The sequence below is a fragment of the Maylandia zebra genome, linkage group LG9 (assembly GCF_041146795.1).
Source record: "Maylandia zebra isolate NMK-2024a linkage group LG9, Mzebra_GT3a, whole genome shotgun sequence".
Taxonomy (NCBI): Eukaryota; Metazoa; Chordata; class Actinopteri; order Cichliformes; family Cichlidae; genus Maylandia; species Maylandia zebra.
The window spans coordinates 34,186,669-34,202,631 of record NC_135175.1 but is presented as its reverse complement, the minus strand read 5'-3'; the positions used below and the strand labels follow the sequence as shown (position 1 = coordinate 34,202,631).

Below are 15,963 nucleotides of genomic sequence, written 5' to 3'. Positions count from 1 at the left end.
ATGTCATCTTTGTTTGTCTCATGACAGCACACAGATGGCATGATAGTGTAGCTTTGTGTTGGAAAGGATCCTGGTTAACTAAGTTGCACTGGCATAGTCTCAAGGACATCCTACTGATGTATTCTGACCTTAGACTACTCTCACCAACGGTAATACTGTCCAAATGCTTTTTTTTTTAGTGTTAATTTCTTTAAGTAAATGTGAGTATGAATAAAAAAATGGTTTAAATGAAATATCCACTGAAGTGAGTTCACTCCATTTATGTTTAAACAGTTTCACCTTTCACAAGAATGTACGCTGATTTTGTTGATTGTACTTTTAACAAATCCACAAAGCTTTCTCACTGTGAGTAATGGTAATGTAGAAGTTAAATTATATTTAATGGCATTCACAACGTATAATTTTCCAGAAATATATAAAAGACATATGTGGGTAAGTTGTATCGTCCTCTTCTCTCTAAACAGAACATACACTGTATAAGATCAATAAAAAATATTTGAAACCTATACTGGGGTATCCACTTGTGTCTGGAATAAAGTCTCTTACAGATAATATTTATCTGTCCATTTACATATTTGACCAGCATTGACCCAGTTATCTTCTTTTTTGGGAAGACTGTGAGTTTTTGGATCTATGTACGTCAGTAACTTTTGTATCAGAATCAGAATCAGAATCAGAAAGGGTTTTACTGCCAAATGTTGAGCAGGTTTACAACATTAGGAAATTGCTGCGGTGCTTCAGTGCAAACATACTGTCATAAATTACGCTTAAATAGACATGAAATAAAAATAAGAATAAGAATTAAAAGTGCTAAATAGATAAATATATACATGATATATACATGAGTGCAGGTGGTGATCAGTGCCAAACATGGAATGATGCAGTGAACACAGCGTAGGGTCATGTGTTAGTGATGGGAACAGTCATACGGTTATTGTTCATGTGTCCGACAGCAGAGGGGAAGAAACTGTTCTTATGGCGAGAGGTTCTGGTGCGAATGGACCGGAGCCTCCTGCCTGAGGGGAGCAGGTCAAACAGACTGTGTCCAGGGTGAGAAGGGTCAGCTGAGATCCGAGCTGCACGCCCCAGTGTCCTGGAGGTGTACAGGTCCTGCAGAGATGGGAGTCTGCAGCCAATCACCTTCTCAGCAGAGCGCACAACACGCTGCAGTCTCTGTTTGTCTGTTGTTACATTTCCTCTGCTTATTAATGATTTGCGTCATTGTGTTTACCACAGATTAGATCTAGAAGCTAAGCATGTCATGTTTTTATTTAGAAAACTCTGGGAAGGCCAAACCTTGACTCATGGTGTTTTTCCAGCCAGGTATGATTTTATTGCAGTGTCAGTGTGTTTGAGATCATTCTCATGAAGAGAATTAAGCCACTGCCAGTCACATTCTTTCCAGATGATATCACATTGTGCATCGAAATCTAACCTTACTTTTCTGCCTCAAAAGCTGATTCAGTATATCTGGACGTAATGTTTTCAGCGGGAGAAACGTTTCGTTACCTCCGGATGAAGTGAATTTTGGGATGCCCTTACTTGGATGAATGAGCATGCATCAAGATACTTACTTTTCTTGTTTTCAAATTTTTTATCAGATTTGACAAGATCTCCAACACCAAACCATGACAGAGCCTACACCCTGTTTTACAGATGGCTGTAAAAACTCTCTATAGTACCTCTCTCCAGAGCTCCTCGGTACATGTTGATGATTTGAACCAAAATTTTCAAATTCAGGTTAATTACTCTTTAAGACCTAATTTCTTGTTATCCGTCAGCCTTTTCTCCCAGTGTCCCTTCATTAAGAATGGCTTCTTTACAGCCACCATTCTGAGATTCTTAAGAACATCATCTATTATGAACAGTTTTTCCACTTTTTAGAAGTCAAAAGTATCGCTGTCATACTTTTCATTCAGAGAATAATCTATCTGAGGTGTTCTGGATATTTTTGTTGGACACAATGAGCCAGCACGAAGTTGTGCTGTGATCTTTTAACATTTGGTCCAACACTACTTTCCTATGATTAAAATCATTAATGGGCGTTCATAGCCTCTTGAAAAGGAACAAGGATTTTGGTGAGAGGATGGAACAAATTTGACAGGAAGTTGTCACAGAAGTTGGTGATGTGAAAAAAAACTTTTAAACTGTAGGTGCAAACCCACAGACAATCTCATAATCATACAGAAAGATTCAGGAAGGTTTTCGTGAGGAAATACTTTTCTTAAAGACATGTGGTCAGAGAGAAAACCAGGAAGTTCCTTGTAACATGTAAATTTAAAAAAAAAGGCACCAAAAAGAAAACAATGCAATCATCAGCACTCAGAAAACAAATAAGCAATTATTCTATTGTTTTCAGGAGCTGGAAGAAAGATTTGTGTCTTTTAAAGTAGTTACAGTTGAAGCCACTATGACGACATTTTCTGATTTTCTAACAGAGAATCATTAGTAATCACAAAAATGTGGTTTGTGCTCAGCCAAGTCATCTTTATAAGGAGACAGAACTACATCTTCAGATGATTACTATTGCGCTCTACCATCATACATCCAGTGTGCTGATAAATTCACTGGTTGCCTTAATGCACTTTTCTACTCTATTTGAGTAGTGCTTAAAAAAAATCCTCATTCAGTAATTCATATAAGCACTTTTTTTTCTACATCTTAGTGCTTTCTAGCTAACATCTAATCTGACTTTATGCTAGTGACAGAGACTGGCCAGTTGCTTTCTGTACTTAAAATATATGTCTATGTGCTTTATTTGTTTCCTCAAAACAAATCTAACAAGGAAAAAAAGAGAACCGTCCAGTTATTTTCAAATAAGAAAAATGAAAAAAAAAAAAACACGAAATGAATCCTTTTGTCATATATGTTTTTCTCATGAGTATGATTACTGTTATTTACTTAGAATTAGGTTTAGAAAGGGATTTAGTTTTATAGAAATTCAGATAAAATCTGTAATGTGGCTAGATTACTATGTAGGAAGTACAGTGGAAACCACAGCTGTTACTTTTCATTAAGAAACTACTGGCCTATCTACAAGTAATAAATTGTTCAAGGCTTCTTAGAAAAAAACAGGGATGTTGTTGTAGGACCTGAACAAATGTGACAGAAAGTTTGATAATGATGTGGAAAAACCTGTAACACCTGTTGGATTCCACCCAGAGTGTTTTCACTGACACCTGAAGAAGCTCATAATGAAACACAAACATTCAGGAAGGTTTGCTGTGAGGAAATCACTTCCTTAAAGTCATGCCATGAGGAAGAAAAGCAGGATGTTCCTTGTATACATATTAATCAGCAAAACTGTCATTGCCTGGTTTCAGCTGATGTTTATCTTGTTCTCTCAGGCAGTTATGAGCCTTTATTTGTCACTTGCAGTTGCCTGCAGCGAAATTGAACGTTTTCTGACCATACATACATTACACAAACATCACATCAGGGAGAACGGTCAGAAGAGGTTGCGTAAAGAAAAACAAGGAAATCCATCCATTGTGTCCTGGAGGAAACGTTCCTCCAGGACACGGTGGCGAGGTTTATTAAACTCCACCGAGACAGCTGGTGACGCAAATCTGAAGGCCAATTTCACAGCTGCTCACTTCCGGCCTACCCGGCCTTCGGAGGACTCGGCCCACATAGACTGCGAAGGCCGGGTCCTCAGGGGGATGCAGCCTCTGAATTTGGACACAGCTTATAACCCATGTCACTAAAATGTTACTCTGTAGCTGAATGTGTCTTAGTTTAAGTGAAATGAGATTATTTTGACTAGAAATAAGACAAATATATCTTTTAAGATTTTGAGTTTTTGCAGTGTAGACTGTTTTTTTGTACCCTAAATATTCTTTACCCAATCAGATGAAGACAATCTTAGAAACCTGAAGAAAAATCCAATGTGTTGAAGCATGTCTACTAACTATAAATGTGATACACCACCCAATTTGAACGTTCACAGAAATAACTGATTAACATGACCTATGAATATAAAACAATCTACAACTGGAACCAGCTTCAGAGTGATATATTTTTGAATGTATGGGTATTTCTGAAAATATTTAAATACATTCCCAAAAACTGTGTCTAAATTTCTAAAAACTTGACACAAAGTAAAAAACGTTAGAACTTTTTTGTTAAAATTTTACATCAAATAAAATTCAAAATCATGTTCTCTTTTCTAAAAACCGACATTCGTGCTCTGGTTGTATTGAAGTTCTGCCACCCTGTGGCAAAACTTTATGACTCACAAGAGAATCACGGCGCAATGTGTGTTTGTAAGAAAGACGATGTATTGTTTTGAAATATGTGTGTTAATGTCTTCATTTAATTTAATAAAATATAGGCAGTCTGTGAAACTATCATAAAAAAACTACCATGAAAAATCACTTTTTTGTAGTTTAATTAAAAAAGGTAACTTTTTATATATTCTATTTTGATTACTTTCTGTTTTTATTTTTTGTGTTTTTGGCTTATAGCTAAAGACAATCAAATAATTCTTATCTGGCTCTTACAATTGTAGTTGTGAAACTCTCATTAGTGATACAATGTACATTCAGATTACTACAGATGTGTGTCTTACAGACCATTATATAAAAACAGAACAAAACACTGTGACAAACATGATTTATCACAGTGATAGTCATTCAAAACATGACTATCAAATGTGATCATGTGAAACACGAATTCCAGAAAAGTTAGGACATTCTTTGAATTTTAACAAAATGTAAACTAAAAGACTTTCAAATCACATGACCTAATATTTTCTCTATAACAGAATGTAAATGACACAACAAATGATTAAACCATGAAATTTTACTTTTTTATACAATTTTATTTAATTTTTGTGCATAAAAAATTCTTAGTTTGAACATTCATGTGATTCATAATGTGATTTTCAAGTATTTTAGTTGCTCAAACTTTAAGAACGACGCATTTTTTCTGGAATTTAGGTTGCATGTTTTGGCTTGATATTATCCATACAAAAAAGTTTCATTAATAGTGATTTACAATTGACTAGTTTGTTTGGATGCATTCCAGATATGCTTCATTATGCTGGGATCATTCTGTCGTTCACAGCCTTAGATGAAACCAGAAGGTGAAATGTAAAAAGAATATTTTAGAAGTGACAAATTCTTCAACCACACGCTGTCCTTTAAATTCACCAGCAATGAATGCACTTGATAAATAACTGCACTGTTACAAAAAACATCGTAAAACAACGGTAATCTTCCGGCAGCTGGGGCGCCAAAATACGACCGTGAAATAACAGAAAATAACTGTCCCATAAAAATACGGTTATTTTCAGTAATGAAAATAGAGTTTGTTGCGCTAATTTGACATGGGATTCTGCCTTTTCCAAGTGCTTTTAGACATTAAATTAGGAACATTTTTACGCGATCAAACAATGAAATTACCTATAAACAAGGTCACTGAATGTGGAAATATGAATCATATTAAATTATTCTGTTATTATATGTTACCTTATATATGTAATCAAAGTAGTTGAATTAGAATACTGCTGTAGATCATATTATACCCTTTAAAATAGAGTGTGTGAGCTGTATGTAGTTTAGTTCTCATTATACTTTTGAGTTAACAGAACATATTCACATATTAGTCGTCGGTTACGTCCTGGCTCTTGCCGGCTATGAAATAGAAGTTGATTTAAGGAAAAGCAGATGCTGGCTTCACGGTGCGGTTAAACACTGGCAACGCGAGAGCGAAACACGTCCGTAGGTTTGGTTTATGATACGGCGTGTTCCGGTGATATGCGGCCGTGAAGTGCAGTAGTGGTTGGTGCTAATTTTAGTACATTGAACAGAGGTTTGACGGTGGTTTGTGGCGTCAGTCGAGTTTTTTTTTTTAAGGGCTGCGGTCATAAAACAAAGTAAAATTTTACTTGCCAAGAAGTACATAGAGCAAAACCTGGTTTATGATGTCTGGTATAACTTCGGGGATGCAAGCATCACTTTTATGATGCGACTTTGCTCCGTTGTGGCGGTCATAATCGCAGAGAAAAGGGTATTTTGGTCTATGGTGCAGTGTGCTTTAAGAAGATCTAATAGTTGAGCTCAGAGGTTTCTGTGTAAAATTCCCGCTGAGGAAAAGTGTTGTGTGTGAGTGTCAAAGCGCGCTCTGGGTGAGAGAGTGTGTGTGAAGCTGCGAGGCGCGCTCTGGGTGCTGTCTTGTGGGTGAAGCGCGCACTGAGGGAGAGTGTGACTGAGGCGCGCTCTGAGTGTGTTTTGTGTGGAGTGTGAAGCGTGAACACAGTGACAGTGACGGTTAATGTGTTTGATTAGGAGGACATTAGAGCAAAGACACATTTTAGGATCAAACGTTGATGCCTAGTGTACCTGTGGACCTTTGCCCTAGGAGTGGCGACCCTCCTGTCCAGGGACGCTTGGCCAGGACCGGCGGCGTCCGGGTGCCGAGGTGGTGACTTGGGGAGGTGAGGGCCCCCGCATAGCTACGGATATAACACTGGAACGGCCGTGTAATCACGGGTTCACATTTATTCCGGACTAGAACAAGACACATTTTTGCAAACAAACGTTGAGTCTAGATTAGTGAAGAAATATAAAAAGGTTGAATTCCTCGTTTCAGTGGTTGAAATTGTTGTGTGCCTGTCCCCTGACGAGTGTGAAATTAAAATAAAGAGGGAATTTGGAGCCACATAGAGATAGACGGGCATAATTGGGTGTATTACTCTGTGGTGTAATAAAAATAAAAAGGAGAGATAGTAAGAGGTGTGCAGTGGACTTTAACCAAATTTAGGAACACTCGGTGCGGCAAGAGTTAATAGTTATTAGTCTCAACACCCAAGGATAATTAGAAGAGCATGACTGATATGATGGAACGGAGATTTTGTTACACTTAACTTTTGCAAAACACAAATAGAACTAAATTGAAACTAAGGATTTTCAGAAAATAAAAACTAGACTAAACTAGCAAAGAATTGGTAAAAGCTAATTACAACTGGCAAAAAATTGAAAATCTGGAGTCGAAACTAAATAAAAGATAAAACCTAATGAAAATGGCGAAACGTTTAAAACTCTGGTGCAGAGATTGGCAAATCTGACCAGGAACGTTATAAAATGGATTGTCAGAACAGTCAGCGTTAAAGCCACATTTGACAGTCCATACTAGGATGGCATTGGACATCTTGGGGGTGGAAAGGGGTTGGTGTGACCAAGGTGTGGTTTGGCTTGTCGTATGGATATTTGAGATCATATGGCTCTGGATGGACCGGTTACCAGGGCATGGAAGGAGGACAGACTCATTAAAGGAGGAGAAGGAACTTGCTGGGATTGGAGATCCTCTGGGTGAGTGGTTGATTAAAAGTATGCATAAAATAGAAGTTATCTGTTGTTATTGATTGGTAATAGATTGATAATTGGCCACATTTACAGCTGTATTGACTTGTTGTGGACGTAGTCGACTTCAGGTTTAAACACTCTAATTAACAGGGTGAAAATAGTGACATTAAAGGAAGAGTATGCAGCACCACCCTGTCAGACGCCAGTGATGGTTTTCATTGCAGGTGTAACCATGATCGTTTTTATACATATTGCAACTTGTTGCTCATTGTAGAGTTGTGCTCAAGTTAATAAGGGTTAAAAGCTACAGTCAGCGCGAATGTCTGACTGATCTATTGAGGGGAAAGGCTTCGAGCATAGAAGGCCGCACGCGCTTACAAAACACTGATATCATGTTATTCTTTGTGATCTTTTCTTAAATTATGTCTTTAAGGTTAGTTTAAAGAGTGGCAGTTAATTAAACGAGATTTATTAAAATATTAAATACCTGAGTCAGAACGTTACACGCGGATCACCTTAAGAGTCTGGGAAACTTTGTAGCTGCCTAACTTTTTTGAATGTTCTAGCTCCGTTGATTTGACACATTGGAATGTGTCAAAAAAGGGGGGGAAGGTTGAGCTTTAACATCAAACCAGGATTATTTGAACATTTTATAACTTCATTTGTGTCTTTAATAATTTAGGAATGGTAAAGCTTAAGCTAATAGCGGTCCGAGAAGACGGACCTTTTAGAGAATCAGTGAAAAAGCATAAACTATCACTTTCATGTTTAATCATTACTCATTGAAATGAACTGAATAGCGTTTAGAAGATTTGTTAATTTTTTGTCTTTTGTTAAAAAGAGGGGTTTCAATAATTTTCAGACACACCTTGCAAATGTGCTTATAACGAGTTGGCACTCGGCCTTTTGAAGGTCAGAAGCTTCGTTCGGCGTGACTGTCCGGACTGATAAAGTGTAGGAAATGCCTTGAGTGCAGAGGGCTAAATGCAAACATGCTTACACACACATAAGATATGATTAGAATAAGTCCCTGGGACATTCTGAATGTTTTAGACCAATTCTGAATCACTAGAAGGTCAGTAGATAAGAACATTAGATTATTAGGGTTAGGAAGAGAGGTGCTTTGGTTTTCTGTCTCTTACAGAGAAAGGAACAGACACCAGACGAGGTCACAGAGATGCGAGGATCCTCCGTAGCAGAGTCAGACACAGTGACTGCCGAGACATCAACTGGGTCCAAGGGTCATGGCGTTTGGGCTCCAGCTAGTCACCACAAAAGGATGGATCCCATAAACACAGCAATAACCATGAAGGGGTTGGCGGAAAACCAGGAACACCAGACCAACGAGGTTCGAGAGGCTCTTGGCAGAAAGGGGGACACGCCGGTGAACCCAAAACACACAGATCCTTGTTTGAAATCGAGGCAGAATAATCCCCAGAACTGTGCAATGACTAAAGGGTGGTCTAACCCCGGAGGTCGAAGAAAGAAGCTGAGAATCACCCAACTGGAAGACACTGGTAGCTGCAGCAATAAAAATAAAGGTTAAAAGCTCCTTAGACAGAGGTTCTAGTCTAAGTACATTTGAAAGGTATAAGGGGGCATTAAAATGGGAGTGGAAAACTGGAGCACCAAAATAAAGCTGTGGGAAAATGGGGAGTGATGGGAGTGTCATCTGTAACTGCTGTTATGGTTGTAAATCTAACTTTGCTTGCATCTGAACTGCGTGAACACAGAGGTCATCCCACATATGGTCCACCCGTTAAAGGGGGACAGAGGGCCTCAGGATCAAGAAAACCTGGACCTTGCAACCCTGGAGTGCATGTTGTAAGTGATCTCTTTCAGAGATCAAAAGGGGGAATTATTAAATTATTCTGTTATTATATGTTACCTTATATATGTAATCAAAGTAGTTGAATTAGAATACTGCTGTAGATCATATTATACCCTTTAAAATAGAGTGTGTGAGCTGTATGTAGTTTAGTTCTCATTATACTTTTGAGTTAACAGAACATATTCACATATTAGTCCATTAGATAAATGTGCATCACTCTGTATCCTTGATCTGCTGGGAATGTGTTACACTGTTTTCTTGACATGCTTAATTGTTGAATCATGAAGAGAAGGTTGTAAGCAGGAGACTCTGTGTCTAAAGACAGGGGAGATAGACAGACCACATTCCACACCCCCACCTTACAGAAAGCAGAGAAACAACTGCCGAGGTCATAACTTAGGCGCTGTAACAGAGAAAAATGTGATGTTTTGGCTTTCACGACTAGCTGGGGGCCACTAGAGACTATAAAAAGCTGAGCAACCCGTCACCATTTTGAGACATGCTGTCGAACCTCTGCAGGCATCTCTCCCGTCCGGACGTTGTAATGCTCTAACTGTTGAATTGTATGGAAATAAATGATTGTTGATTGAGCATTGATACACCGAGTATTGTCCCTCCTTCAGCCCAAAGATTCAAAGAACTGCGTGTTTTCAACAATCATAATACGTAAATGTACAGAAATATACAGTTAACAGTTGGTTCGAATAATAATCGATTGGATGTCCAGGGACAGACTGACAGAGGCGAGGATGCCATATCGCACCATCGGCCATCACTAGTAGGCGGTAGATGAAGAGTCTTGACCACGGACACAACGACGGAGAGTGTCCGAGCCGGGGCGCGAACCGGCAATCTTTTGATCACAAGGCAAACTGCCAACCCTTGAGCCACGAACGGCCTAACTAGCAATGATAATAATACTTATGTGATGCAACTCAAGCTTATAGGGATCATGTTATTACTTTTCCATAGCATTACATTTGAATTCGATCTTTCAAATAACGGACAGATATTTGTGAGATCATGATACATTTGTATCATTTGTATTTTAACAATCTAAATATGCATATGTACAGACAGATACATTTTAATTTAATTTAATTATGTTGTATTACATTAGGCAAGGCAAGGCAAGGCAAGGCAAGTTTATTTGTATAGCACAATTCAACAACAAGGTGATTCAAAGTGCTTTACAGAGACATTAGAAACAAAAACAAATAAAAAGCATGATTTAAAATTGATTAAAACAAGCAAATAAAACAAACTAACTAATTAACAAACAAACAAACAAACAAACAAAACAGTATATAAAATCAAAACAGATAAAATCAGTAGTTAAAATGTTAGTTTTGAAATTTAAGCTTAAAGTGTGGATTTGGTGCTTTATTCAAATGCAGCTGAGAACAGGTGAGTCTTCAACCTGGATTTAAATAAACTGAGTGTTTCAGCTGATCTGAGGCTTTCTGGGAGTTTGTTCCAGATATAAGGAGCATAAAAGCTGAATGCAGCTTCTCCGTGTCTGGTTCTGACTCTGGGAACTGATAAAAGACCGGATCCAGATGACCTGAGGGATCTGGAAGGTTCATGCTGGGTCAGGAGGTCGCTGATGTATTTTGGTCCTAAACCATTCAGAGCTTTATAGACCAGCATCAGAACTTTAAAGTCTATCCTCTGACGGACAGGCAGCCAGTGTAAAGACCTCAGAGCTGGACTGATGTGGTCCACTTTTTTGGTCTTAGTGAGGACTCGAGCAGCAGAGTTCTGAATGAGCTGTAGTTGTCTGACTGATTTTTTAGGTTACAGTGATTACAGTGATTTAACGTTAATTTACATTCAAAATGTGAAGTCAAAGTCTATTTACATAACTTTAATGATATTCTAGAAGAACAGAACATTACTGTAAAATGCACAGTAAAATACCTTCATATTAGGGTTTTTTCCTACGGTCGCAGCGTTACCCGCGACCGTGTTGTTAGTTCACATTCATTGGCCGATGCTTAGCGTCATGTTATTTATATTAATTGCAATTCCTACCTCTACATTTCTTTTTCAAAATATATAATTAGCACAGTGTGTCCGTGCAATGTTTTACATTGTGGCATGCAGAGAAATCTTAACAACGAAGCTCACAGAGAGAGATTGAGCTTGTTGTTTAACCCCAAGCTGGTAGGGGGAGGTCTTTATTAAAACACTTGCTGTGCTACAATGTGCCTCAAGGTTCAACAACAGCACAACAGAAGTCACTCATGGTACAGCACTCTCTCTACAAAACAACAACTGTCAGTGACGCTGCACCACGGCGTAAACACAACATTCAAGATAATGAATAATGGCAGAAATGAACTTTCTCCAAAGGGTGGCGGGTCTCTAACTTAGAGATAGGTTGAAGAGTTCGGCCGTCCATGAATGGCTCAGAGTCGAGCCGCTACTCCTCCACATTATAAGGAACCAGTTGGGGTGGTTCCGGCATCTGACAAGGATGCCTCCTGGGTGAGGTATTGCAGGCATTTCCCATTATATATTACAATGGGTAGGACTAGACATCACCTCAGATGTAATGTTGAAGAAAAAGAGGGGGGAGAAATGGTGACCAGGTACAAAAGTTTCATGCAGAAGAGATAAGCTGCATTTTCTTCTTTTTTCTATGTTTTACTTTAACATGATTTATCAGCAGCTCCATCACACAAATATTGATTTCAACATGATTTTTTTCACTCAGTTACATAATGTAGGAATGTGTTGATCAAAAATGTATTTTGATAAATATTTATATTTTTAACGAAGAATTAAAAATGATTTAATATTAGCAAAAGCACACATAAATAAACTCTTCTTCTGTATCACTTTACCCATGGAAAGACTAGTTATTATTTCCTTTTACCCTCAAACAATGTCCAAAAGGTAAAACAGAAATCCAAAACTGGAAGAACCAGTTTGAACCCACAGCTCTGTCACTGTCAAATGCCAGAGGCATGCCAGCTGTAAAGCTATAAAAGCACTGTGTTGAACAGAGGCTTTAACATTCATCTCTCTCACCTGCGCAGTGACAACAGTGAAGTTAAGATGGCTTCATTTCCACTATGTAAGATTTATAGTTAATCTTCATCAAATAAAAGTAGTGAATTGTGTTTGAGGTCCTGTGAAGTGAATTGTGAATTGTGAATTGTGTTTCAGGTCCTGATTTGAGCATTGTGATGATTGGGAAAACTGGTGTGGGTAAGAGCGCTGTTGGAAACACCATCCTGGGAAAAACAAATTTCAGCTCTTGTCCCTTACTGGGGTCAGTGACCGAGGTCTGTGAAAAAGGTGTGGCACAGATGGGTAACAGGTCAGTTAGTGTTGTAGACACACCAGGGATCATGGACGTTGCGAATTCAGATGAGTTCATCAAAAAAGAAATCAAGAAATGTGTTGAAGACTCCTCTCCCGGTCCTCATGTGTTCCTGTTGGTCTTCCAAGTGGGTCGATTCACTAAGGAGGAGAAAAACTCAGTGAAAGCCCTGCAGGAGCTGTTTGGCCCAGAGATAAACCAGCACATGATTGTGCTGTTCACCCGTGGCGGCGATCTTGAAGACATGACCATAGAGGAGTATGTAAATGAAGCTGATCTTGGACTTCAGCACATCATTGAAAGCTGTGGAAACAGGTTCCACGTCTTTGACAACACCAGCAGTGACAGAAAGCAGGTGGAGCAGCTGGTCAAGAAGATTGATGACATGGTGGCAGCAAATGGAGGCATACGCTACACAAACGCCATGTATAGACAGGTGGAGGAAGCACACAGTAAGGGATTGGCCGTGGATGAGTGTAAATTCACTGAGTCGCTGTTTCAGCGTATCAAAATGTTTCGTACTGTTCTTCATGGAGATTAAATTATTGTAATAAATAGTGATGAATCTAGTCTAAACAGGACAGTTTCTGTACCCATTTGTAAGTCTAGTCTGACACAGACTTACAGTGTAGACAGCTGTCTACATTATTTAACTTTATCTTTTGGTATTCAAGAGGAAAGCATTATAAAGTGAAATAATAATCATAGTACGAGCTTTTCTCTACTGCATCTGCTCCAATTTGTAGTGAGTTTGCAACCCTGATGGTTTGGTGTTAAATTTATTTTAAATAGTGTGTTTTATGCATATTTTCAGTCAATGACTTGTTTTTAAATGATGGCATGAAGTTTGAAATGTATTTTCTTTTCTTTGCCATTTTTGTCTGAAAATATTGTGAAAAGCATTTAATTTTGTCAATGATTGTTTATTGTTGCTTCAGTGTAATTCTTTTAAATGTTATATCTCAATAAATAATTTCAATGCATCGCTGTCATCATTTCTTTCTAATTCTAAAACACTGCTTTCTTTTTTTTTCTTTTTTCTTTTTTTTTTGTCCCGTTTGGATCTTTAGCCATCAGAATTGTTGTCTTGAGGCCAAGAAAGATGCCAAGCAGATTTATTTTACCAAGTGGATCATCATGGCCTTGCCATATTGGTCCATTTGATTGACCTTTATTATAATTATGAATTTATTTTATTTTCAGTTGCAAACGGGACGGACATAACTGTGGGATAGGACAGGGGAAAAGAATGAAAGAAAGAGGGGGAGAGAAAGAAAGAAAACCAAAGGGGAGAAGAGACGGTGAGAAGGGGGGGAAGAGAGAAAAAAAAACAAACAAACAAAAAAAAAAAAAAAAGGTATGGAGGAGATCAAAACTCCAGACATCTAGAGGCCCCCAGAACACAAGAGACCAAGGAAGACCCACAGAGGGGCAGCTGCGCCACTGTCCCAGTAAGAGCTGAGGAGAGTCCCAGATGAGGGCTCACTCAGCAGCCGCGGAGCAGAAGCCAGGGTTAGTTGCAGTGACGTGCCCGTGAGCTCCGCCGGCAGCCAGCTGTGCCTGAGTGACCGAGCCCCAGGCCGAGAGGCCGGGGGCACCCCACCTCCGAAGTGGCCCGAGCGAGCCCCAGGCTCCAGGCCCCGATAAGCGGCCGCCAAGGAGTGAGCCGGTGTGTACCCGGACGCCCACCCCCAGACACAAAGAACCACCAACGCACCGACGTCTGAGGGAGTCCGCCACTGGCAGGGGAAGTGGTGGTGGGTGGAGATAGGCCTCCAAACCTTGGAGGGCCTGAGATGTCCCCAGAGAGGTGGCGTCTGATACCCAACCTGACATATAGACACAGACATACAGGCACACACAGACACAAACATCCATTCCCACCCTCATGCTCTCATATGCACTCACTCCACACTCAACCAACGTGGAGACAGACATAAAGAGACGCTGTACACACAATCACACTCCCCAAGCATACTCTACGAACCGGGTCTAGGTACTCTTGCCCCTGGAGGGGGGAACTGCACCCAGACCCTGGTGTTTCCAGTCTACATAAACATGGCTATCAAAATTGCCCATGTATGTTTTTTTCTTAATGATGCTATTTTATGCATATGTATAAAAATATATGGAAATAAGCTGCCTTCTTCCTGTTTCGTGCAATGTGTTGGTTTTTTTGTGTGTCATATGTCATTTACTCAGTTATTACATTACTTACTAATATCGTCATGTACTGTATGTACAGTGAGTATAGTACTGGGGTTGTATTTATCAGAATGCAGACAAATAATGTTGGTCAGTAAACAGTAAAGCTGTATTTGGTTTCCTTACTTTTTAACTCAGACATGGGCCGAGTATGTGTTCCCAGTTTATTTGATGTATTTTTGAATCCCTTCAGTAGCCATTTTCAGAATAGAGTATTTTCTACAGTTTCCCAATAACTGAGAAATGTGAATGAAATTAAAGTTTTGGAACTAAAAATATGAAAATACCTAAAAGTCAGAGGTTAGGAAAATTAAAAAGATTCCCAACAACATCACACTGCATCTGGATCATAACAAAGTGAGCTCTTCCTTATGACTGCCCTCTACAGCAAGTCCAGGTGTAACTACAGACTTTATGTCAACCAGTCAGTTGCACATTAATAATGGAATAAAGTGAATTAATAAAAATGTTATTTACTATACACTGTTCCAAAAAATAGTAATGTCAAATTATTTTACTGTGTAGTTTACAGTCGTGTACTGTTTTTCTAGAATATCATTACATTTACATAAGTAGACTGATCTGACACGTCAAATGTAAAATAACATAACATCACTGTAAATGTAATAAAAAACAATTTACTTGTTTTTTAAATATACTTTTTTGTACATATGCATATTTAGATTGTAAAAATGCATCCAGAAATGTCTCCCATCATGCCTTGGGACATGTGTTGCTGTTTAGATGTTCTTGTTCTATTGTTTATGGTTACGTTACTTTTAACTGTTATCTTGAATGTTGTGTTTACGCCTGTCATGAGTCGCTGTGTGGCAGGCAGGAGTTGGACGCAAAATGCAGGCACTCAGGCATGAGGTTTAAACACAAACAAACTCAGCTTTATTTGCTGGCAGGGGAAAGTCATAAAAAAGGCAAACTAAACTAAACTGGAAACTCATAAACAAAACTCAGTGAGACACAGGGAGATCCACACAGCATGAGGGACGACGCGACACGGACACAGAGAAACACAAGGCTTAAATACACAGAGGGAGCAATCAGGGAATGAGTAACAGGGGGGAAACACAGCTGGGGCAAATCAGGCCTAACGAGACAAAGGAAACACAACCAGACGCATTTACATGAGACACGGACTTTCAAAGTAAAACAGGAAACATAACACAGACTGAACTTAGACACACAGACAGGCACTACAGAGGGAACAGAGACGTGGGACCAGGGCAGACACGAAACAAATGAAACACAACGAGCCAGAAACCAAAACACAGGGA

At 39.1% G+C, this 15,963-nt stretch overlaps 1 protein-coding gene across 1 annotated transcript; it reads left to right on the top strand.

Moving 5' to 3' along the window:
* Window positions 1-12,153: 12,153 nt before the first annotated feature.
* LOC112431716 (GTPase IMAP family member 7-like) lies at window positions 12,154-13,388 on the top strand. Its single transcript, XM_024800429.2, has 2 exons — window positions 12,154-12,220; window positions 12,313-13,388. Exons 1-2 carry the CDS (start codon window positions 12,202-12,204, stop codon window positions 13,008-13,010), a joined length of 717 nt encoding a protein of 238 aa, XP_024656197.2. The 5' UTR covers window positions 12,154-12,201; the 3' UTR covers window positions 13,011-13,388.
* Window positions 13,389-15,963: the final 2,575 nt, after the last annotated feature.